The following is a 27,343-nucleotide window of genomic DNA, read 5'->3' as shown; positions in this document are numbered from 1 at the left end:
GTATATACAGAACCACTTTTATTCAAATGTAACGCAAACTGAACTGTGTCCGTTATCGATGCAATATACTAGTGAACTTTGCGTAGGTTCTAGTCTTACATAACAGTACTTAAATATATTTGAATCTTCAGTTTTGTGCAACGTACGTTCAAAATAAAGTTAAGTTGAGCGAGTCCCTTGAGTCTTTTGTGTATTTATCGTCCTAATTAACGTTCGCGGACACAATGCACCATTCCCGGGCACTCCCTGCAGTTTACAGTTCGCCACAGCTTGGTGCAGGTGGGCATACTAGCATAGTGACCCCGTTTCTCTCACCACAGGACGTCCCCACCCTGCAATTGTCCGCAATCTCACCATCTCACTCCTAAATTAGGAAGCTGAGAGATCTCGATAAAGGCGTGAATAGGGGTGCGCCTATGTTGGTGAAATAAAGTATGGTGCATGTGCTTGGGCTTGGTAAAATTCAGACTAGTCCGAATTTACAATAAAATGGTTGAGTAGCTGGTAGTAATTATGGTAACAGGCTTTCTAGCAGTATCTTCTTTCTTGTGAAATGGTTGAGAGGAATGTAACTACTCGTAATTTATAGGTACTTTGTATTTTTAATTCAGAGTTGGAATATTTCTAACTACTTAAATTGTCATGTGAACCAAATTACCAAGAAACTGTATTGTACGGCCTGTCACAAATTTAAATGGTTAACAAATTCAAGTACAGTAATCAGGGTTTCAAGTGCCGCACTTAACTAGTCCAACTTAAAATAGGGGTTGGATGTTATGAAGATTTAACGCCACTTGAACAAACGATAAAAGTGCTCTATGCGTAAATTTGGGAGAGACGCTAATTGTTTGAGATTTGAAACGAAATTTTCGAACTACTTACTACTTTGTTTGTTTTATATCGTAGTCAGTATTTTTTTTATTTTCAGAAGATATTGGCGGACTATAAAAAGTATCATTATATTATTTTAAGAATCAATAATAATAATTGTGTAAATCTAACAATGTATATATTTAAACATGTCACTTATATTAACAGTAACTCAGAGCGTCAAACGAGAAAAGGGTCGCAAAAATAGATATTTTTTGGAGCTCCAAAATTTCTACAATGGCTGTCATTGATATTGAGCCATTACGAGTACGGGACGCTCATTTTCTGGCATAGAACCGGTAAAAAGTCAGAAAAAAATAATAATGGTAAATCTATAACATCTTCTGTAGAATTTTATTATTACTTAAATCTAAACAAATCCTGAAAACTAAACTCTAATGACTTTACACTTATTTTGTCTGCGTGTAATGATCTCGTTGAGCTTGTCCACTTTGTCAAGGCTGTAACGGCACAACAAACATATGGCATACAATTTGTACTCTGAGTACACTTAAATGCACAATAATGTATACAACTTCGTGGATGATAAGAGGGCATTAGTATGCGTCGCGAAACAGAGTGTGGAGGCGTGTAACATCAATAAGATAGACACAGGTGACTTACACACTGACAAATGTTACCCTGGTGAAATGTTGGAACACATTCTGTAAATGTATGGGCTGAGTGGAACGGGAAAAATGTATCCAGAATATTTTTGAGATAAAAATGGTGTGCGAGATGAGATTCCTCGTAAAAAGACATCACTACTTTTTTATTTGAGAAATTATATCATTAAGAAATATAGTTGTACAAAAATACAACTTAATATTTGTCTTTGACTTCATTATCATTCTTCTTACTTCTTCTTTTATTTTTTTTCATTATATGACAAAATATTTTCTAATAGCAGAATTTTGAAAGAAATGAATTTCTCATAAACAGCATTCCATTTTTGTAAATAAAACTAACGTGTGATGGATTATTTGTTGTTTTTATCATTTTTATTACTTTTTTCCGTGGCCTCCCCTGTTCGTTTTGAGTTTAGTGCACATGCGCACGCGCTGCATCTCCGCTGGGGGCTTGCGCTGTCGACCAATCAGCGTCACAGTTGCTTCTCGTCTTTCGCGGCGTGCGGTTGTGTCCGGCATCGTGATGTTTACTACTCGTACCGAACATTCTAAATTTAAAATTCGGTAACTGATATTCGAAAATGTGCATTTTAGTGAAAATGTGCGTGTTTTCTTTAACGACTGTCACCAGTTGATGGATATTATCGATTTAAAAACTGTTTGTAGTATCGACTTGAAAACTTTTTTGTTGGATTGTTTACTATGGTGATTGTCAGCGTATTTAACAGGTCAGTCCCTTTTTTGTTACCTTTTTATATGCATGATTTATGTTTTATAATAAGGAATGCATGCTTGTAAACTAACTTATTTATGTTTAAGTAATAAATGTTATGTCACAATATCAATATGGTTCATTTATCAGTTTAAACAGTGAGTCCTCTTTCGTTGACATATACCTACCTACATAATAATATTTATTTTATACTTTCATTATCAATATCATTAATCGACTTCTTTCGATATAATGTAATTTTAAGTTCATTAACCTTAGTTTCTCTTGTTATGTTTGTTGAATTATGTTAATATCCTCTATTATTATGTATACTGATTGCTCATACAGATAGGTATATCGATAGAAACATGTTATACGTTGTGCCTATGTTATGTAGTATGCTATATGGGTATACTTAGTATTATGTTGCATAAATTATGTTTTTAATACCTACTACTACTTAGGCTAAACTTACCTACTGTTACATCGTTTGGTAGGTAGGTATCAACCCAATGTTTAACAATACCTTTCGTGAACTGTAATTGTTGTTATAGTAACTTACTCACCTATTTCCTTTAAGTTATTTACCTATTTATTGGTAATTAATCTTAATGCTCGTAAATATCAGCTAGGTACCTACTAGAAACATTTAAATAATATTTGCTCTAAATCTTAATGAAATCTAATAGGTATTTTAAAAATAAATACAGCTGAATAAGATTTTTGGGATAGGTAGTTACCTACCTATTTAACGAGCAGACTTTTTAAAAGCGCAATCTAACGACCCCATGTTGCGAAAAATAGCCAAAGCAATTTGAAATCCATCAGTTTTAAAAACCTGAAGATTGCATCAAGTCTTTTGTTTGGGATTAAGGCCAAACTGACCTTGAAAATAGATGTCGGATATTGCAATTTCAGATTTAATCAAGTCATTATAGATATTTTAATTTCTTAAGATATAAGTAAGAAAAGTTTCGCAAACTAAATTATTTTAAATGAAAACTATAGTAGGATTCATGTGTGAACTTGAACGTTAGGTACCTACTTACCTACCAGGTGGTCAGGATACCGCAGTATAATGACAGTCGTCAAATCCTCATTAACTCCGACAATACTAAAAGCGTTCATGGTTGAACGAGCACGTGACAAACCAAAAAGTCCTGTCTAATTTCTGAAAATGTCATTACGAACTAAAGGGTTACGAATTTTCGACCCAAACTTCTGCTCCCTGAATACTGTCTATACTAGAGGTAACCAAATATCTTTTTCCCATGATTCTCCAACGGTTCCCAATTTGACACGGTAGCTCAATAACATAGCTTCGTAACCAACATTTTATAAACCACCTGTCAGTGCGTTCGTGATGTGACATGTATCTATCTATCACTTTCTTCCGCAAAGCGTCGTCATAGCATCGTCACACTCTGACGCGTGCCTTACTGTTCTTTTATTCAATTTGTGCCTTTTTTCTTCTCCCTTTTTTGCGAAGCAACAGCTTCCTTTTCGTTGGAGTAATTTAGAAATGAATAAATCATTATCTGCTTTTGTAACATACGAGTACAAACCTTCAGCTTCAGGTTGTAAAGTTGATATTCGATTAGCATAAACGAAACCAATGTTCCGATGCGTTTCCGATTACGCACACGAAATGGAAACTGGCTGATCTTTGAATATGTATGTGCATGCATAACTAGGGTTGCTAGGAGTGAAAATTAGATAAAACGGATGTATTGATTTACTATTCCAACGGATATTCCGATAAAGATTTTCATACATTGCTTTACGTAGTACTATGCGACCCTCAATACAGTAAATCGTATAGATAACTTACATTGTTGCGTTAGTAGTTAAACCTAAGCAAACTGTTAAAATTGTACTACTACAATGTATAACAAGCATAAAGATTTTTGTGTCAGGATCGTAGTTAGTTGAATTCCGGGGTTTCTCGCTCGCTTACTCCAACGGGAAATAGCCGAAGTCTTATGTATGAAGGACTACCATAGTCAAAATGGAGATTTAACACGTTCAATGTGTATGAACCACATAAGAGGCAATAAATTTGAAACCCATGTGTGCATGTCCCATATGTGGGGCAAATTTTTTCTTGCCATAGTGTGTCCAAGTACATAAATTCCAATATGTTTATCGAAAAATAACATTGCACATGAGGGGTCGATATCTTATTTTCAGCTACAAAAAGATCACGAAGACAATAATATATACTACTGTTAACACAATTTTATTCATGCGGACCATTCGATATTTCCCAATTCGACCAATATTATTTATGACTTTCCAAACTTATATCCGTCATATTTACAAAGTACAGCTTGATTCATTTCAGACGAATCATCGTCGGACCCTGTTTTATTTGCCTTTACATGTTTACCATAGCTGACAACACTGCGCATGCTGTGTACAGTCCAGCTGTTCACTTCCACGCATAAATGTTGTTCCCTCTCAGTTCCATTCGAGTGTTTGGTTTCCCAACGATGGTAGTGTGTCACGGATAGCATCCATTAGCGAACCCATACGATGAGATGATTGATTGTTATTAACAAACTCCTTGTCAATTTCAACCCGTGTACAGTTTCGCCTTAAGCTACCAACTCCTACATTAAAGGTCAACGCACTCTAAGAAATGAAGCGTAATTGCTTTTAACTTGTTTAAAAACGATAATTTGAAAGATACCCTTTACGACTTCTGAGTAATATGAAAAAAATATTCCGACCTAACCTAAGGTGGAAACATCGTAAAAGTCCTTAATGACTTCGTGAAGTGTTTCAAATTACATATCATGTAAAAGTTGTTAAAGTATACGTGCATACGATTACTAGAACACCGATATAACAGTCATAAAGTAACAATTACAAATATAACAGTTAACATTATTTGTTCATAACTTTTTAAGGAACTTAAACCTACTTCTGCGGAAAACGGTCAATTTGCCAGCCGGCTAAGTTCAAAAGTCATAAATAAGAAAGCAAATTATCCGTCTACTAAACATAAGAAAATTCACAAACGATGCTATAAACCTTAATAAAATTTGAGTCTGAATAAATGGTCATTAAGAAATATTCACATATCGTTAACCCCGTTGTGGAAACAAGGCTTCTCATAATAAACTTATAAAAACTGTATCAGTAACTTACTTTTACATTTCACTTTGATGTGAATTAAACCTCATTTAAGATTTAAAGATAAATGGAACGCAATTTGTATTAGTAGATAAAATAAGAAGAATGAAATGGTTGAAGACATTGGAGGAAGACATTCGTTGGCAAAATGTTTATCATGGGAAAAATAAAAGATTATATAAACACTTATTTTTATTTTAAACTTAAAATTATCAATAAAGACAAGATTTTATTTTAAATACCTAATTATATCTATCTCGTTGAATTATAAGAGCCTTAAAAGTTTACGTATTCTGAATTAATAATGAATGGGTAGAGACGAGAAGAAATTTGAATTTGCTAAAGTTTTGGAGCTGGCCTTTGATGAATAAAACAAAGAAGTTTCAAACTTTATTTTTGTGTAGTTCTTTAGTATGTTTAGAAGTCTTCCTAGCTTAATTAAAACGTAGTCGTTATCAGCATACCTCTTTCAACACGTGTTAATTTTATTTTCTGCTCATATGGATCTTTAAACTATATTTAGCTCCAGCAAAATGTCGATGCTTTACCGCTGACAGCTGAAGAGGAGGTAATGACAAATGTTCCACTTACGCTATCGAAGAAAGGGATCTGTAATGAAGTACCTCTTTAAAGCCAATAAATCATCTAGTCCTTTGTCCATTCCACAGATCTAAGAGAGACGCCTATTCGCAATGAATCACATAATGTACTCGCCCACTGAAGTATTACTTACTTCTCAATATCAACTATATTACACTTGCTATAAGGTTCACTAAATTTTTCATCTCAAAGGTCATTCACTGTCCCCCTCTGAGACGTATTCTGCATTCCGAATAACAATATTTTGATATAGAGATAGGTTTTTTTCCTTGTAATGTAGTGATGTTTTGGTTTCTTCTATGGACATTGAAAATATAAGAACAATTCTGAGAGAAAGTAAAACAATGAGTCGATAACATAGGGCCAATGATCGAAAGATGACATAACATGGCAAGGTTTTTAACTTTCACCCAATGTGAAAACACTTAACATTTTGACCCTTCATAATAATTCACTATTGACGTGACAAAGAGTGTAAAGGAAGTATCAGATTCGAATATAGACACATGGACACGTTCTATACAAATAATCATCATCAACTAAAATGTTCATCTACTTATTTATTACAAACTAGCTGACCCGACAGACTTCGTCCTGTCAAAAAGATTTGTAATGTGGCAGTTTTTGTGCCTACGTATTTTAAAAAATTCTCCTGAACAGAACCGTCACCCTGGTGATAGGGCGTTGTGAATAAAAAATAATTAAATAAAACATATATAAGGATTTAAAAGTAAGTAATCGCTTTATTGTTAATCATGTGCATCATAATTATTATTATTATCATTGTAGTGCTTTTTGGTATACGATGTTTTTTGTTTGATTACCTGGCGCATAGATAAACAAATCTGATGGTTTTCCAACACGGGAACAGGCAACATACAATTGACCATGTGAGAAACATGGGTTTTCTAGATTAATACCACAAACACTTAATGATTGCCCCTGGGACTTGTTTATAGTCATAGCAAAAGCAAGGCGCACTGGAAACTGTAGTCGTTTAAACTCAAATGGCACATCAGTCGGAATCATTGGGATGCGCGGTATGAGAACATCTTCTCCTTTATACTTTCCATTGAGTATAGTTGCTTAATATTACCGCTGCAATGACTCATCGGTATATCGCTTATTCTAGGCCTATATAATAAGTTTTCAATTTGCAACGTCATAGATAGGTCGCATCCACCGATGAGGTGGGGTACAGTCATAAGTAATATTATGTACCCACTTTAGAACCCTGTCGCACTATCATACTTGACATTTAATGAGACTTACGGTTTAATTTGTCATTTTCAAGCAATTGCAAACGTTGACAGGCTTCTCTGTAGGATCCACACAATTCACCATCAAGAGTTCGTAACTGTTGGAATGATGTTGGGCCACGTACATTGACTAATAGCAGTTGTAAATAAAAACATTCATCATTGCTTGGATGTACTGAATAAATCCGGCCAATCGCATCGGTGGAATATACATCTGTATATCCTGGAACTGGTTTTCCTTGTTTCCGTCGTATAAATCTCCTTGAGGATTGATTCCAGGTATAATATTTTAGCATTTCAGAATATAGCTATGTTTGTGCGAAATCATCGTTTTGGCATGTCTCAAAAAAACTGGTTAATGTAGTAGATCGTGGCTGAGCAGCTCTTTGTACTGCGTTCTGTGCTGTAAAATACACTCTTTGTCCATTTTCTAAATGCACAGCTAAGTGAACAACAGAAGGGTGTCTCTCATGAATAGGAAAAGAAAATATTCGCCAAACTGGTTCATTACTACTGACATAACGGCCCATTTGGTATTGGGTAACTTCATCATTGGAATTCTCTGCACCAATTCCAATCACAGCCATATCACTCCCTTTGGTTACATATTTGCAAATGTATTTAATAGATTTCACTGAATGGCAAGATTCAACGTTGATGTGTGCTTTGAATGTCTTTGATAAAATGGGTGAATATGGAACAATCCAACGATTATCTATTTCAATATCTTACTCAACAGTGAGTGCTTGTAATTTAATATGAACTTTATACCATAGCAATAAAGCTCAAATTGACTACGTTCATTTGTATGGGAAAAAGAAAAGGGCTATTTTTAGGGTTTTTCCAGCAATAATTCTAATTTTTCGCTGTAAAAACCATCCCTGAACTTCAACGAACATTTTAAAAAAAGATTTGGCCAAATTGGTCCAGGCGTTGTTGAGTTATGCGCTTACCAACACATTTTGCGATTCATTTTTATATTATAGATAACAAACAAATAATAATAATAATTTCTAACAAGATTGTTCTTGCGTGGGTTGTTTCTGATCTTACTTGTGGTAGGTAGTCACTCCTTTTTCTCTCTTAGTACAATAATCCAGGAACTCGTGTTTGCGTTCAAAAATTGATCCGTTTGACAACATTCTTGAATTCTTGACTTACGGTCGTATAAGTTCGTATCTGGAATATGGGAGTCAAATCCGGTTTGGAATTATAAACTATGCTATAGAAAATTGTTGCGAATTGGGTCACACTCGTTAATGAGCTGTATCTTATTCCATTGCACGCCCGGGACAGGCACCTCTGCGCATGAAAGTGCCCGTCCCACTTTGCGGAATTGTCACTAATTAACATGAATAGCTTGCTTACCTTTACTTGCAACCACTTGATTTAAATTAGCCAATGATTGTAATATTGTCTAGTAAGGTGATATAACTATAACGTATCGTATCGTTTGATAACCATTTCTAATAGTGAAACAAATAATGTCATATGTAATTTTCTTATACGAGTCTTAGTTAACGTCTTATTTTCACCATCGTTGCAAATTGACGTAGTTTCAACTATTTGTCGCAGTTTACTGCTGCGGTTAGAAACTCGCGTCGTTAGACCGCGGACATTATGATTATGAACTCTGTCTCCCGCTAAATCTGTGTCGAATGAACAACTTTCCTTGAACAGTTTTACCGCAAACGATTCATTCACGCGTTATAACGAGACTTTTTTCTTTGCAGTCGATTACATCTTCCTACTACGTCCATTTTAGATTTTTATGTAATCCGACTTACATCAGGATAAAGTTGTTCAGCCGGTACTGGTATAGTAACCAACTTAATAACTCCCACTTAATCTCGAATACTTGTAACTGTAGATACTTACATTCTGATCAGTGTTTCTTGCACAATTTCTCCTATAGTTAGTTTCCCCTTTCTCATTGACTATTTTGCGTACAAATTAATGAAGCAACTTACTAAGTGTTAATTATTTGCATGTTAACCGGTTTCTGTATCTTTACTATCGTTGGATAAATATGCGTCACGGTGACCGTGACCATTGAATTTGAGGGAAAGTTATCACGCGCTACGTGACTTGGAATTTGTGAAATAACTAATAACTATAATAGATCATGATTTTGCTTTTTCGGTGATACTCAACTCTGATTTCATCATTATAAAACATTATGTGCTATAAGCACCAAATGTAGTTTTTGGAACTTTTTTTGAACTTGTCATTTCGATACACATCTTGAATTCCCAGTATTATGTTTGTATTTGTATTTATTCTTATTGATAAGTGTTAATTTGCTATCGAGGGTCATTCCTTTATTTACATACTTACAACAATTTTCTTTCTGAAACACAGTAATCTGCTGATATTTTTTTTCCTCCAATTAGCATGCTATCTTGTCATCTTTTTCCACGTGATTTAAAATAGCACGCGATTACGCTCTGTAGTAAGTATAATCGCACGTTATTCACACCGTTTTCACCTTGAGACCAGATATCTATACTTTCTAGTTTCTACACCGCTTCTATAATTCCCATCCGATAGTAAACAAAACGGTTTATTAGTCATCCGCCAGAAACTTTGAATATTTGAAGATGCTCAATCAAAATATAATATTGGCATCTCTGTATTGAATTGTCTTTTGTTTACTAACATAACGTTTGTTTGTTTCTTCGTTCCCTATGCCAACACGGCCAAAGTGTAGCGTCTATTTAGGATATTTGAACAACCAATTATTCACGACATATGAATCTATTGACAGATAATCCTCGGCTGTTATCATTATCGGATGAAATATAAAATCGATCGTTCTCAGCGTGAATACGCAGAATTGCCCCTAAAACTGCCATCGATCGGAATTGGCCTAACAATGGAACATTCCATGGTGTATTGTAATCCCCATCTGTCATTGGTTTCAATCACAGCACTCGATAATCGTAGGTTGTGCTCTGCATCCACCAATTGTGCAATTCGGAGCTTATTATTTGAAATTCGAAGCAATAAATATAGTAGTTTTGCGCACGCGTACCCGTTGATAGTAAGTAATATAGTTATTATTGAACCCGCCGCAGATTTAGGGTTCAGTATTAGAACAATGAAAAATAATAAATCTATATGATTTGCTAATACTAAAGCAGGGTTTGATTAAGTACCTACCAAAAGGGAGTTGCTTTGAATTTTAATTAGAGCTTATTTGTAATCACGAGTGTTAATACAATAAGGGGTGTACGATGGGTTACGTAATTATTTACCTTATACAAAAAACAAAGTAACTAAGTGTAAGCTAAAATTCAGTATGAAAACAAAATGCAAAAACGAAAACATAAGTAAGTACATAGCATACGGAATTTGTAAGTCTATTTTTATTTTTGCCTTTGTTAAGATTTTATTCGTTTCCCAATCGTTCTCCCGCATCGGGATAAGTTTATTTATTAGCTAAGCAGTAAAATCCATACAAAGGGTAGGTTTATGAGTTTTACGGCCAATTTTATTTGGTAGGGGGATCTATACCGGCTTGTCACTCAATGTATACTTGGTTTGCCTCTAATAATCTAAGGGGTCAGTCACTCCAGAAATATTGGCGCGAATATTTTGTGTGTAAACGAAATGTTTATTTCGGCTTAAGGCTATAAATTAGAAAATCTACTTCGAGCATGTTTTATCTGAAATTACGTTGCAGAAATGGTATTTAATTTCCAAATAAAGCATGGCCATCGGCTAAAATACCCGACAAAATTATTGCCCCTATTTCAAGGTGATTAAGTGATACACCTGGTCGAAATTAGGCTGATAGTAAATCTTTTACATCTTTTATAGGTTTTCATCGCTGGAAGCGACTTTTAAATGTTGAAAATGTTTATCATGCCTATCTAATAGGTGTTGACTTGCCTACAATTTAATTGATTTATTGCTCGAAGTTATCCAACTCTTTTGGTTTATTCGTGCGAGCGAGTTTAGTATTCGGATTATCCTCAGTCGAACTTAAGATAGTTAGATATAGAACACCTTAAACAAAAGCTAAAGCCACTTCAGACTGTATCTATTGACCTGTCATATCACGTCTTATCTTAGATTTTATATTTTTTATTCCCAGTATTTCATGATATCGAATATCAAATACAAGTGTTTCGTTTGGCAAAACATCGCTTTGTTTAAATCCAATGTGTTTTTATTGGAGCATTGTGATACAATCTTAATACACAACGGCAAAATAATACAATATAACATTTATAACTTACAAATAAGCTGAAAGAGTAGGGACATAAATAATGTAATAAGTCTTTATGTTTCAAATACTAGCTAGTTTCTTGGCCTTGGTCCCTTTATATTTTATAAAACATCTCTGTCACAATGTATGTCTATTCGAACATTGATTTTCGTCTTGAAGAAATATTGAAGAATTTAAAGACTCAATACTGGACGTTACTTAAAAACGACTCACGTAAAGAACAGCGCTCTAATCTACACTGGTGATTGACCAGTTTCTAATTAATCGCACACCAATTATATTTTTTATCCAAGTTAAATACATCCAACTTAATTTTATACTCAATTTCACAATATTACATCATCTGGTATTATCAAGGAGATTAGCGTAAAATTTTAGGTCTTATTTAACGCGCGATAGGAGAGATATATATGTATAAGGTGAAGGGGCACTATTTATTTCGATTGCACTAGAGTTACCAAAAATAATTTATGAATAAAATCACGTTAATAATATTAGAGGACGCACCATATCTAACGTATTCATTCGGGGGTTATAGCTACGAACAATACTTATCGCATTGTTATTAACGCATTGTATTGATTCGCTTGATCTCATTGTCCAAAATTATGAATATTTTATGAGTTATCCGCTATTTGCTGTGAATGCGGTCATTGTTGAGTGAGGCGAGGGCCCCTTACCGTCAGATGGACTCGATGCGCCATGCCCTTGCTAACCTCTCGTTTATGGGACAAACCGTCTATTAGAATACCTAACCAAACAATAATATGTTAATACACATCAAAAAGTAAATAGACAATAATTTAGTATCACCAGGCAATGTGGACGTTAATGTAGCAGAATTAAAATAATCCGACAATAGTCATAAGAATCACTGTATTTGTATTAAGAATATGCAATTATCAAGCAAGTACTGCATTCACGTTCACAAGAGAATTATTATCTCATTGCTTTAAGATTTTTATTCAATCAGATTTAAATCTGTAATCAAGTAATTTGTGATTTAAATAGTTCAAATGAACTGAATGCGCGACTGGCTAATAAAATTGTAACCAATTTGAAGCAAATTTATCAGTTTTTGTGCAGATGTCATGGTAATAACCGGCAAAAAGTAGCAAGAACTACCATTGTGCCAGTTGATAAGAATGATGCGTCTGTACCACAGATAATGATTTAGATTTTTGATAAACCGGAATTCCTCCGGCTTACGGTGCTTTTTAACGGTAAATAATCGGATGAAATCGATAAAAAGTTGATCGCATTCGAATCAGTTAATCGTAAATAATCATGTTAGATTCTGTTGACATTATTTAGACGGTCCAGGCTCCAGGTGTTTTGCGGTAAGTTCATGGGTGGGTAGATTCGAATGGTGGTATTGTATGACCATTGCTATTATACACGGTTTATCGATTAATTTAATCCGTACAAAAGAAACTTCCGCATTTTATTGAATAAATGCTGCGGCAGCCATTAATCGTTTTGCATTTTAACAATGATGATCGATTGTAAACAAGCTATTAATTGTAACTTTCTTTGTTTTCTACTTTGTTCCGGCTTTTTGTGCAGTGCTTATATTTTCTTAATGTCCCTCCGCAATCATCATATTATTTAATTGTTAATTTTACATTTTTCATCATTTATCGTGTACAATCGAAGAGAAAAAGTGCTATCACTAAGCCAGCGAATTATTTGTAAACAGTAGTGAAATTATGAACCATTAGTTGTCATAATTATAAAATTTAGTCTTAAGTGCAACCAGTTAATTTATTACTTTGCAAGAAACTGATTGGACTTTACTTATCGTACATTACAATTTTAATTCAGAACTATTTAAGTATTACTTACTTATACTTTATTATCTCTTATGATCAATATATTTCTCGCGTCAAAGATAATAGGAACACCTCTCATTTTTTACACAATAAATAAAATTGATTGTTCGTCATAATTTAAATGTCTTGTGTTTACAAGAAAATATTCTTTGATTTCCTTTCTCATATTTTATATGTCAGTATAGGTGTTATTTTGTAATGTTCCTATTATCTTATCGAAACGGAAAGGTCAACGCGAATCATAGTGTCGCGTTTCCGAACAATAAATAATAATGTATTACTTAAAATATGTGTATATAATTAGTTATGCAATAATTTCTACTGTATAAAGACAGAGTCTAATTTCTTTCCTGTACCTAAGTTTTTCATATTAAAGCAGAAATTAGGGTTAAACACTTTCTCATTTACACTTTTACACATTCTTCGCATCTTTCATTAATTTATTGCTACTTATATAAATTGAAATCTTCGTAAATATTAGTACTAGTAGTATCTATGATACTATCTTTCGTGGTATAAGAAACATCTTCAATTCATCTCCTAGCATCTCTAATTTACCTTTCAACGTTTCCTTACAATTTAGCAGTTTTATAGAGCCGAGTATGTTCAACATAGTATCCATCCATTACAACGTCTAGAATCATTAAAGCCATAGAAACGTTTAGCCCATAATCTCGAGCGTCTTGGTAATGCGTAGTTGCCGTATCCATCACGGATCGCGCCTGCCCACCTGACCAGACGACCCAGGAAGAAACCCACCTTCTCATTGTATAGGAATAGCGTGGGCCGCGTCATAAAACGCAATGTTGATACATGTCAAGTCCATGAATGTTTAGGAAGCAATTGTGACGGTAGCCAAGTGTGTAGAATTTTGAGTTCAGGTGTTAGTTGACCGGTTGATTGAGGGGAGGCCTGTGCCCAGCAGTGGGACGTATATGTTATATTATGTTAATTGACGTAAGAATTTTAATATAATGATATCATTTTTGAAAAGTGTATCTGCGCTGTAATAGATATTACCTATCTCAGAGCAAAACTAAATGATTTTTTGTGCCGAATAATATATGTCTGTCCAGTAGGTAGGTACTAAAAATAAGAACTTTTACGATTACATTACAGCGCAACCTTAAAATCAAAATTTTCTGTAATATTGAATTAAAGCTATAAATAACATTTTATTTCAAACAATTAGAACAGCAACGTGTAAAATCTTGATACTTGCATGAAATTAACAAGCTTAGATCGCGTAAAACGTGTACGTAATTATAGCAAAAGCCATTTTATAACCTCAAGAGTCGTACAAAAACTTCCCGAGGATCGTGGGAAGGGCTTGAGCACTTATAATGAAGAATCGTTTAATGACAATATTTACATCTAATAAACTGCGATGACCAGCTATTGGTTTGTATTACCGTTTTATGGGCCAAATAACATGTTCGTAATTTACTGGGATTTGTCTGCCCTCGTGTTAGTCTAGCAGACTTGGGGGAGTGATGAAAATTATATAGTGTTTATTTTGTTGTAGACTTTGGTTGCCGAGGCGAAATTGAAATTATCTAGGTAAAGCAATTTTGTCACGGGTTAATTCAACATCATTAATACATTTAGGTAACCTTTTAAATATGTTCATCATCATCAGCCCATTAACGTCCCCACTGCTGGGGCACGGGCCTTCCCTATGGATGGATAGGGAGATATGTTCAGCTCGCTAGAATCTAGAATGAACTTTAAAATGAAGTTATATCAGAGCTAAATTATAATCAGAGCAAAACTTTTTGACCTGTTAGGTAAACATTCGAGTGGGCATACGAATATTTATGTTTACGAAACAGAACACAATAGATAAAGATAAGAGTATAATGTGGTTGCTTACTTTAGTAGGACACGTAGGCGCAATAGACTGCGGTCGCGGTACTACTGATATTTTCATGAAAGTTTATGGTTATTTTACCATAGATTAGGTGAATGGAGATCATGATTTCTTAATAAAGGGAGCTTAAGATATAAGCTTACTGGTAAAAGCTTAACTGATAGCTTTAAAAGAAAGTATTTTCGCGCAGTAGTTTGACATTTAAATATAACAGGAGTTGCTTGAATCTGAATTTATAAAAGAATGACTGGTTACCTGATCTATCAATATACAGCTAAAACCACTGGATTTAGAAGTATGAAATTTTGCTCACAGGTTCCTTAAGTGACACAAGTGATGACTAACAAAGGATGTTTGGAAATTAATTCCGGAAAGGGTTAAACAAGGGGATGACAGTTAATATGAACAACACACTACTGTCTATACTTGGACGAAGTCGCAGGCAAAAAGCTAATAGACAGCAAATGTAGATGGTATAAAATACTGTGATATAACTCTTCTCTTAATATAAATGTATTTAGCAGCTGCTTTTACTAAAGACAGCACGATTTTATATCAAACTGTATCATGTTTTAATATTATATTCACTACACATGCGCATCTTCATCACACAAGAGGTTTTGTTTCTTTTACTGTAGATATGAACTTAGTACATCCTAAGTAGACTACTTTGATAAACCTAAATGCCCTTTCAAAACTGCTCACTGGAAAATCCCTTAATCACTAGGTCAAGAGCACAGTTGAATACGATCTTATGTATTCTCTCAGCCATTTCTGAATGGCCAAATAAACTAATTCAATTGCGAGTTTATGACACTTTGGGTAATTCAGTCTAATCTCGTAATACGACCGCTGTTCGTCATTTTATTGACCTTGTCTAACCATGTCTACAAATAAAATTAATTTGTCTATCCTGATTCTTTACCCACTTTTGCAAAATAATACACATACTTTATCATCATAGCGTTAACCCGTTTTTTTTTTCACCTAATCTACAGACCTAATTGACAGGTCTGGTTTTTTACAGAAGGTACTTAATACATACAGATTTTCAGGATTCGTGCAGGGCCGAAATAAATTGCAGACCAACTTGCAATGAATTGTTTTAACGATTTTGTGTAATATTTTTTAATAGACACTTGACGGTTTCTTTTTTGCAGGTCTTTTACGTAATTTTTAGATTTCATTACCGTGCTTAATAAAACCTATCAGTCAATGTTACGCGACATTAAAACGTTGCAACTCAAAATACTACACTTTGATGCATAGTCTAAGCATATTGGGCTATGTATGCCAGCTTCAATGTAAGGAATACTTCAACTATTGTCTCTTTAAGCAGCCAGGTTTTGGCACGTGAGGTATTCCTACCCACCTTTCCTTTAGCGGCTACAATGGCAGTGGCTTTGTTTCAAAATGTGAATTTGAATAGCTTTCCTTGCAGATAACATCTTGATGGAACATTGTTACGTAATTTACGACTACTGGTTTATGTAGCCGCAAATTCGTTCAATAAACTATTATGTTGGATGTATCTTGAACTTCAATGTCGATGCTGATTTGAACTCGCTATTTTGGGCATAAGTTTACACGTAATCTTATCACGATAAAGGATGCGTTGATAATAATAATAACGTTTGATAAAATAAGTTTTTTAAAGTATACGTTGAAACCCTGTCTCTGAAACTTAGATGAACCTGTATCTTGGGAAACAGTATTTAAATGATGTTTAAGTTTTTTTTTGTTAATTGTAAATTGAAAAGCTTGAAAAAATTTTGAAGCCTATGAAAACCGAAAAAGTGTCCCTTGCCAATACACTGGCGTAACCAGAAATCCCATGAAAATATTAATAGCGTACAGTAAAATTACTCCTAAAACCTAAGTGGATTTAGGTGACTTTTTCACCCGCCCGAAATGATAAACAGCATTATATTTTGTACTTTTATTGTCCCAGACAGGATATTGACACTTTATGAAATATTTGAAAGTTTATGTTTGTGAATTTTTTCTTTAGAGCTCCGTAAAATCTAGCATTCTATAGTCTCGTCTCTCCTATAAGTTGTGAGACTAATGACTGGCCTCATCAAACCTAGTGTCACTATTGAGCTGTCAAAGGCCCCTGACATGGCTCATGTAACTACTGTATACTTATTTAAGTAAGGACAGATCATCTTAATTTCGGACAATCGGGTGATACCCAGCGATGTCCTAATCAAACTAGAGATCACAACTAGGAATTTTCTGTGATATATCCCCACCGGAATTCATCCCTGAAACCTCCGAATTGTGAGCCCTGTGCTCACCCACTAGACCCCGGAGCCGTTATTCTAAAGTAAAATAAAGTGATTAGTTCCAGACGTTAGGTAAAGCAGCTTTAGCAATTTCACAGTTAAGCCTACGCTTGCCTTATGTGAGTCATCGGTCACCGATAAATCGATAAGCCCTAATCGATTTACGCATCGATTTTATTTATGGCGAGTCGATAATGTTTACAAATAAGGTTTGGAAATGTTTGGATCATCGGAAATGGAATTTCACGGACCACCGACGAACTCTGTAGAATAAATAAATAAGCATTAAATTAAATTTAGATCTTGCCGGTCGATGAAATTTCAGCAGAAGTCATTGTCGAGTATTCTCGCGTGGAAGATTCTGAGAATTTATTGTTGCTACGAAATTCTGTTTATTAATGCAGTTGATTGCTTATTTATTCCAAATTAGTTCCACCGAAAAAATACTGAGTAGCACACTTGCTTGGAGACATGAAATGAAAAAACATACCTGATAAATAAATTATGTGCAAAATAGAGAAAAAACAAATTACAAAAGTATGCTTTATGAAATATTTGAATTGAATGTGTTTAACATTGACAGACGTTTCTGTTTCGTTGTTCCTTTGATAAACAAAGAACTTCTTTATTATGTATAAAATTTATTAGGTGTAGAACTGCATTGACACTTCTACATATGGGCTGTATACGATTTATCTAAGCAGGAAGCATTTTTATCTTTTCAAACCATCATATTACTATCAGTCATTTTTGGCACAGTACCCTATTTTAAATGAAACCGGTCCGTAGGCGCCACGGTTCCGTATGTTCGAATGAAATTTACATATAATTGCTGTTGTCTAATCATTCATGACGATTATTATAGTCCTACACGATGCTATAAACTGGTGGTCTAACCACTAAACATTTACCTTGGTTGCAGCGAAACATAGTTTTTATAATCTTGTGATGTTTCGTCTTTTGTTTTAGGCTGAGACGGTATTTTCTGTACGAAAATATGTACATGACAGACGATTTCAACTATCACTTTTTTATTTATAGATAAATAATAAAAGGATTTTTAAAATTTATTTAAAATCACCTGTTGTAGCTTTTATGTCAATAGAATATGAGTTTAATAGTGAGCACGAATTAATACTTGTGAATGAAATAAAACATTCTTAACGTTGTATGTATGGTCAGTATGAATAAAATGTAAAAATGCTTGTAATACCCAAAGGATGGTGAACAAAAGCGTATTTTATGGCACTGTACGAAGTGCCCAACTGAATAATGTCCACCGCATGTGCCGAAGCTATTACCTGGCCCATTAAGGCATTAATAAGGCCGGTGTCGCTGTTCGAGTAAATATTTTGGTTCTAAGAATGTTTGCAAAAGATTTTAAAGTAAGAACATGCGTAGGTGAAGTTGCCGGGCAGAAATAGATGACTAATGATATTAAGCCAGCGGATAGATGTCCTAATACATAGACCTTTAGGTGGCTTGAAAGATCCAATAACTGTGTTGGCGCCTACACGGAATATACTCCCATTTTGTTCGTAACATAATTGAAGTTGAAATCCCTGATGAAGTACGAATTATTCTTGACGTATAGTAAACTGTATACATTGGCAAACAAACGTCTATAGTCCTAAACAAGTTTAAGGATGAAACTTTTAAGAAAGCGGATAAAGTAGAGATAAGTGAGTTCATTAAAAACTTGGATTAGTTGAAAGACAAACGTCTAATCTTGTCAACCTCGAAAGTTTTCCGTACATCGGAATTTTCCTGATTTATTTTTGAAAGAATATTGCGATACTTTCGGAGCTTTGAAAAGAGTGAATAAAAATTGATGAAAGTTGTTATGTTTGAACTTTAGAGGATATCGGCACCAAAGTCCTAATTATTAGAGTTTAAAAATGCGCTTACGTCTGACTTAAAATTACACAAGAGCCAAATGGCTATTAAATTATTTATGTAATAGATCACTTACAGCTATGCACATTATAACGTTTAGTTAAGTCAAAATTAAACAAAGTGAAACAGTACTAATGTGCAAGCCAATTACAAGTAAACACAACATTCATAATTAAAAATAACATCTAGTCGATTGAAACTAACTCTTAGCAGCTAAAATCTCACTATTAATTAGGAATGAGCATGCTGCCGCATTAGGACTACTTCGCATCAAGATCTTTGCTCCACATGGTAATGCAATGCAAATCACTAGAATTCTTTAAGTAGATATGAAATACGTGTCGCAATAAATAGGAATCTTTTTCCATCCATAAAGAGAATAAAATTGATTATCCCGTACATGGTATAAGGAATCTAATAAATGAAATTAATTGGTACAGATCCTGCTGTGATACAGGCTGATTAGATAGTTTTTACTTTATTCTATCTAAATTACAATTTACGATTTGCAATATCTTTTATGGGCTAATTATCTAGAACAGAATTTTGATAGGTAGCTATTTGACTGAATCAGTATACCTCATAATCTCTGACTCAATTCTCGTCTTGGTAACTTGTATAAATAAGAAAGAAAGAAAAAAATATTTATTATAAATACAGATATTCTTTGAACTAAATTGATATTGATTGCTTTTATTTTGTTTCTATCAATAACTTTACAACTTGTAGAATCCTAGGGTACTAAGGTACTAGGTAAGTACTAATTTGTTTTTGTTAAGCCATCTACTTTGTGTAATACCTTACGCTAAAGTATGAAATTATTAATGTTAAAAATTATAACGCAAATGTATACTGGGGAAATGTTTATCTAACGTTTATTCAATTTTCTTGCTCCCATCACCCTTTCCAGGAAAATTACTCATTATTAACAAATTTCTTGTTAGGCAAGCGTTTCAGTATCACGCCATATTAATTCAGTAACGAGAATCAAAATTGGCTTTACTACGGCTACGCTCTCTATGTACGAGAATACATAAATATTTTGATAGCGTGTGTAGCATTCAATGCTTAATTATGGCTTGATATATTCATGATGACTCTGTTACACTGAATGTTAAGTGCGTCCTTCAACAGTCATATTTTACACTTCACCCGTAAGAGCTCAGTAACCATGCTCATAATTTTTTTAACAGATTTCTGTGTAAGTATATTTGAGTCCGCTTCTGTCGCCTGGATTTAAAACCAGCTTTGTTTGTCTGCTGATGTAAGCTTTTACTTAAAGTCCAATTATATTTAATATGTCAGTATCTTGCGACTTGCTTAATATCAGCTAGTCATCAACAATTGACGTTTCTTCATCATTTGGTACTTATGCTCTTTGTTATTGCTACCAGTAATTTTGATTTATGTGTTCGGCCGCTGATTTGTTGTTCGATTCGAATAGCTCTTAAGCACTTGATTTCAATACGGGCTAGTTGCCATTGCGACATTTAAATTTCGATTGACGTATTATCGATTCTTTTAATCTGTAGTACTGCCCACTAGTGATTATTTGGCAGTTAGTTTGGATTTGTAAATCGAATTCAGACAGGACTGAGTCTAGACTAGTCCTAGATTTACGAGTGTACGATGGTCGTCGCGTAGGAGCTGTTAGCCTTGTACTTATACATATCCCATTTGAATTATAAATTAATCAATAACACGCAGAACTGACACGTTTGACAAACAATTTATAACAATAATTCTGAGCCTACGTTCGTTATGAAATATTGTATGCTGGACTCGATTATGTTGTTGCTGTCCACAAGGGTCTTTTCATCAATATGCTGTTTGACATACCTAACCAATGAATATTCCATTGTAGTAACTACTAATGACGTAAATTTTGTACATGAATATTTAAAGATTCACGGTTACTGTTGACTTTTCAAATCCAATTCTAAATCTAGTACTCACCTGGAAAGTTCTAAAGTAAGAATTGTTTCTAAGCTAATGTTTGAATAGACAATCTTGAGGTAGTCAGTCTATTTTTAATACAAGATTTATTTTACAAGCTTAGACCTTTAATAATGTATTGTATGTCTAATATTCCTTGAATTATTAATTGCGTATTTTTCTAAAAAAAAAAAAATAATCATATACCTACTTACTTTAATTACAAATAATTGGAAAATATAGGGTATTAGTGACATCGTAACGAAAACTTGTGAGGGATGATTCAGACCATGATGTTGAATTGATATCAAGTGGACTTTTCCGTCATAAAAGTATGGAACTGAAAATAATTTTAAAGAACAAAAAAATATCATGATTTTTGCGATGGAAAATTTCACTTGATATTAACTCAGAATCACGGTCTGAATCATCTCCCTAAGTATTCGTTACGATGTCGCTAACACTCTGTATAGGATGAAGTTGAACATTAATCTTTTGTTTTCAAAATAATTAAGTACTCATAAACTTTTTAAGGGTCATAAATTATTTATAATATATGACCCTTTATAAGTTTAATGTTAATCACATTAAAGTTGAAGATGTATAACTTTAAGTTTAGGAATGAAAAGAATAATATATTATTATGTCAATTTTAATAAGTGAAACATCTAATACATATCTTACAAACATAAACAGCTCTGTACGTCGCAGTAGACACACCTGTGATGTTGGGAGAGGTTATAATCCTTCAACTAATAAATATTATTTACATGCGAATCATCCTCGGCGACACTCAACATTGGAGACAAAAGGTATTACCACGTTATGAATACATTATTCCACGACAGAAATAGCAGAGCAGGTAAAGTTACTGTAACTCAAGTCAGTCATAATTCGCTCTAAAGCTCGTACTGAGTGAAAATTATGCACTTAACACCAACACTTTCCCTGCACTTCTACCCACTGCTATAATTATAATGGTGCGGCGGGTGACATTTCACTTTCTGGAGTATCATCAACTATCAAATGGAAATGCCTTTAGGGTTTCCAGTTTAGCTTAATGATCCCTGTGGATTATACCATGTAAAATTTTGGAAGGTTGGTGAACTCACTAATTCTTGTTTGAGATTTTATAACACACTGCTGTTAACGGGGTTTAAGATCATTTGATTGCCGATAAAATCTCTCAGTGATGACAAATAAAATGGCTTTGTCTTCTTAAGTGCTGTAATGCGCTTTTGCTAAATAAAAGTTTCATAAAGTTCTCATTTACCACCCTAATGAATGTTTTCGTTCGAGTGTAGTCGTGTTTAGATCTGAAGCTACTGGTAGATCAATACTACCACTAGCTGATCAAAATTAGTGCATGTTTTGTCTATATATTTACCCTGCTTGTTACCAAGCCTGAAAAAACTTTCACAAGTACTACCCAGTTGTGGTCACTTGTCACTGTCGCGTTTCAAACAATAGTGCCACTAGGGATCCATAAAGTACAATTTCTATTTAAACCTACGTGGGCTTTCTAAATAACCTAATCCCGGAGGCGTAGGAAATTATACTAGAACAAGAACTAGTTGAGTTATCGCTACACCGTCGATTATCACTGAAACCTGCGCAGGCGGCGTCCGTTGAATAATTGCAGCAGTGAAACGCAATAAATAAATGTAATTCGCTGGCTGATATAATGGTTGGTAGTCTTATATTAATCGTTAGACAATTTCACAGTTATAAACTTATTAATTGTAAATCAAACGTAGCTTTGATCGAATCATGCGCCCAGACTTGTTTGTAGTTTGCCAAACTAATTTCAAGATCTGCTTTAACGAAGCAATATTTTTTTATCTTTGGTAAGTGTTACTTGCTCAATGAGATTATACAATTTTGATGGAATTACTAAAAGCTACGGTTCTCAGTTTGTCGCCATTTTTTTTAACTGTATCAAATCGAAAGATTTGGCAGTTCAAAAGACTTTTAACGCTTTATTTATCGCATTCAATGCTGATTCTTTTACCTTAATTACCCATATTTAAATTATGGGAACTAAAACTACGCTTAAATAAAGCTTAAATAATACTAATTAAAAACTTGCGCAATTGTTTTAGATAAATTTGCATCAACGGGGGTCTGTAGTTTAAATGTTTACTGAAAACGCCAGTACAAAATGTTCTTATGAAATATGCAACGAAATTCAGTGTACAGTGAAGATTTTAATCACTTTTACATTTAAAGTAACTAGAAAATAAATGCGAGGGACGTGAGCTCTTTTATACAGTTTAAAAGTTTTAAAATATGGGACTGAGATCTAAAAATAATTTCTGTAATACTGTTTCGCTATTGATATCTAGATAAACATTATAAATGCGTAAGTTCATACCTTAAGTGAACGTCACCCACCCTGGCATTTTCTTGGAAAATTTTCTTTTCTTATTCATTTCCTTCCGCCGATATTTTCAGTCCTAAGATAATAAGGTATTTTATTGTTTCCTTTCAAAATGTTCTTTCATCTCTGTTCATTCATTCGTGCATAATAAATTCAAGACCTAATTGTGGGTTCCTGTTTTACGCTTATTAATTTACTTATGTTACAATCTGAGTCTAGTCAAAAGCTTCTTACTGCTCATTCTTATCGTGAGTTGTCATTGATCGATTCTTTTCTAACAGATCTTTGCAATAGCACAGTGTAAAAACAATCTAGTTGTTCGATAATAACTGTACTAGTTTCTCAATCTTTTTATCGCCGTTGAAATCTACTGGACTGATCTGCCTTTTATTGTGGACTGTCGATATTGATACCCTGTGGCTTTTTGTGATGGAACAGTTCTGTCATCATCATAAAGGGATTTTCTGCTTGAATATCGATGGGAATAAAGGAAGTTTCTTTATTTATCTAAAAATAAAAGCACGAATCAGATATTACTCTAAAATGCCTAATCAAGTATATGCACGTCGAAAATTAACAAAATTCATGAATGAGTTATCACATCGACCTGTGAATAGCTGTCTATGTGTAGCTGTTTCATTATAAATACAGGCAAGTCGCTACTTGAATTGGCTAAATCAAACAGAGAAATTGGTTTTAACATTGGATTTCTCGGAATAGGTATTAGAATTCCTTTTGTTTTGTTACGTATCCAGTATTGGTAACGTATTACAAAATGCTCCTCCTACACACACTCGACCTATACATGACAACATTATTTATATTTAATGCTTTGATTCATTGGCGGTGTCCGAACTTGGTTATCGAATAATAGTATCCTTTTCGATAGGCCTAAAGCAATTTTCTTTTAGGTAAAAGATAAGTAAGCACAGATATATTTAATATCGGTGTCTGGTAAAACGTAATAAATCAGGAATAGTTATTTTGAATCCAAATAATTTAGATAAGTATGTAATATAAAGTATATGTTATTTCAGTTGTTTTATTTTAGTATGAATGCATTGAATATTTCTTTTCGTTTTAACTACAAGACTCCCCTGTAACTACCTACTGATAGTTAAAATATTTTATTTAGGGGGTTTGGCTTAAGTAGCACATTGGCTAAAGTAATACAATTATCACACAATGAACCATTAGCCTATGCCCCAGTAGTATTGTCACTACTAAGTTCTTAGTCATTTTCCAAGTTCCTTATTTTGCTTAACCCACATTAGCATTGTAAGTAGGTATTTTTGTTGCAGCGTTGTCCATAATTACGTACGAGACTTTTTCTATTGCTTTACGTGATGTGTGTAGGTGTAAGCTCACAATGACTGACATATCTGATTTTGATTGAGACGTTAATTGTAATCCTATGTGTTGACTGACGTACTCTTGCAAAATGTTCTGCAACAAAGCAGCAGTGACCTTCTTTGATAATCGGAATTTCTTTATACTGCTCTAAAGTACATTATTGTAAAATCAAAGTGTTAATTAGTGTTCTATAGATTATGAAAACTGATGGTCAGAAGAAAAACAAAATTATTAATAATTATAATTAGGTGATAAGAAATATGTTTCAAGTAAAGAAAAATATTTTATTAGTACCTACATATCTCAATACTATTACAAATAACATTCTAAAAATTACGAGAACAAAATTATGTCAACAATGATTAGCAACCACAACCTCAATGCAGTTCCTCAAATTACAAACCACAGTAAAACAAAGATTGACCAACTACAGGTGACAGAGTAACCAGGATGTATGGATTGATGAACTACTGAGAGTTTTTATGCAATGCTTATCCAAACAACAACGAATTTAACGAATAAAAATGTATGGAATCAGCAAAAGTTCACGAAATGTCACGTGATAAAAGTCAATATCTCGCTATAATATGATAAAAGTGAAGCAGAGAAAATTCTCAGCAGCTAGCATAGAGATTCTGAGATTTTTTTGAGTTCCAGATCATACATAGCACGAAACATTATAAATGCTTTTGTAATAAGCACAATGTATGCATTTTATTTAGTAGTTCCATTTGCATGAAGACCAATTACATCTGGTCCCACGGTTCGAATTAAATTTTGTTTATAGTAACGGTTCTGCTAATTTACTACTTCACATTATTCGCATAGTACTTTGGGACCACACACATAGTATATAATTTATTTTATATACATTTCTTTTCAGATTTGAATAGATAACACACTTTAATATTATTTCACTTCTTTTTATAAGTAATTTATTAAAAAAAACCTAGGTACCTAAATTTATTCAGTGGGTAATACCTAAAATAAGGTTACACTTTGAATCGCTATTTTTATAAGTATTCAATTTATTTTTGTTGTCGAACTTTGCAATATTACTACATTGTTGTTATTTTCAGTAAGTATATAATTTTATTTTGAAATACATGTTGTCCAATGTTTCTTGTGTAACATAAAATAAACAGCCTACATACGTCCCACTACCAGGTAGGTAGGAAATCATTCGAAAAACAGTAGCTGATACTATACTCTTCCGTACGTCAAAAGTTAGAACCACCTACGGATATTGACGCGTGGTTCAGACAAGTTAGCAATCTTCAAAAGTTTGACAACTTAATTGTTTACTTAGCTAAACTTCTCCGTCAAACATTTATGATTATTACAGTGCGTGACCCATATCTATCCATCCCCCTCACTAGTGAATAGTTGTGGGTGGTATATATCATTATAATATATTTAAAATTAAACGATGTTGCTTTAATTTGATGTAATCATTAATATTGTTATCATGATACAAAACTGTTTTTATGAACATGACATGTTTTGATTTTGATTAAACATCACTAAGTCGTAAACTTTTGAGAACAATTTGTATTATCTTAAGCTTATCTCCATTGTTTAAACTGATCCTCATACAAGGCTGACTTTTTGTCTTTCGCGCATGTTTTGCTTGTCATTGTATTTTACTCGCACATATTTTAAATAACAGATTGATACGACTTGATAAAATAACAGTTATTTCCGTTGTTTTTCGTATCTTTTCATTATTATCGTGATCCTTATTACTCTAAGTTTGGATGTTATGATTTTTCACATCGTAATTTGAAACGTAAGTCGTTTATATTCATTATTATGGAATTCGTTTAGGTACGCGTCGGCGCTGTATTCAAATTATTTCTTTGCGTTACTCATATCTATAAATTTTCATAAAGAAGGCAAGGAATTCCTAATCATAAATATCAACAGAACGTTGACTTTGATTAAGTAAGTAAACTTTGTAGCATTATAAACGTCTATATTTTTTTTAACTGTATAAATTGTCACTAAACATTTAATATCTAATGGGCAGAAACACAAGTTTTTCCAAAAGATGGTTACCGGCATTCAAACTTGACATAAATCAACTTATTATGATACTTTTTTCCTTTTTCTCTCGGCTCAACCTTGCAAAGAAATAACCAACCAATTAAAATAATTAAGTCTTTACTTAAGATAAGCATGTCAAATTGCTAGTACATCAAAGATAACCAAGTCAGATTACCGTCATAATCGGCAATCGATTACGAAAGCTTCAATCGTACTTCAGATCTCATCATTCTGTTCCAAGTACAAATAATACGAAATAAGGTACCGTTGCTAATATAATGCCTTTCGTGAGTACCGATAA

At 33.6% G+C, this 27,343-nt stretch overlaps 1 protein-coding gene across 3 annotated transcripts in view; it reads left to right on the top strand.

Annotated features, from left to right (window-relative positions):
- LOC126374071 (rap1 GTPase-activating protein 1) overlaps nt 1–27,343 on the top strand; it is a 282,520-nt gene that overhangs the window by 131,467 nt on the left and 123,710 nt on the right. For 2 of the 3 annotated variants that reach the window (XM_050020537.1, XM_050020534.1), the window contains exon 1: nt 1,998–2,227. The exons of the other annotated variant lie outside the window; for it this stretch is intronic. In XM_050020537.1, the coding sequence (XP_049876494.1) occupies nt 2,202–2,227 (26 nt within the window). In that variant the 5' untranslated portion in view covers nt 1,998–2,201. Of the gene's footprint in view, nt 1–1,997; nt 2,228–27,343 lie in introns of those variants that run through there. 3 annotated transcript variants of the gene reach the window in all.

Source organism: Pectinophora gossypiella, chromosome 16 (assembly GCF_024362695.1).
Source record: "Pectinophora gossypiella chromosome 16, ilPecGoss1.1, whole genome shotgun sequence".
NCBI lineage: Eukaryota > Metazoa > Arthropoda > Insecta > Lepidoptera > Gelechiidae > Pectinophora > Pectinophora gossypiella.
This window is presented reverse-complemented; position numbering and strand designations above follow the sequence as displayed.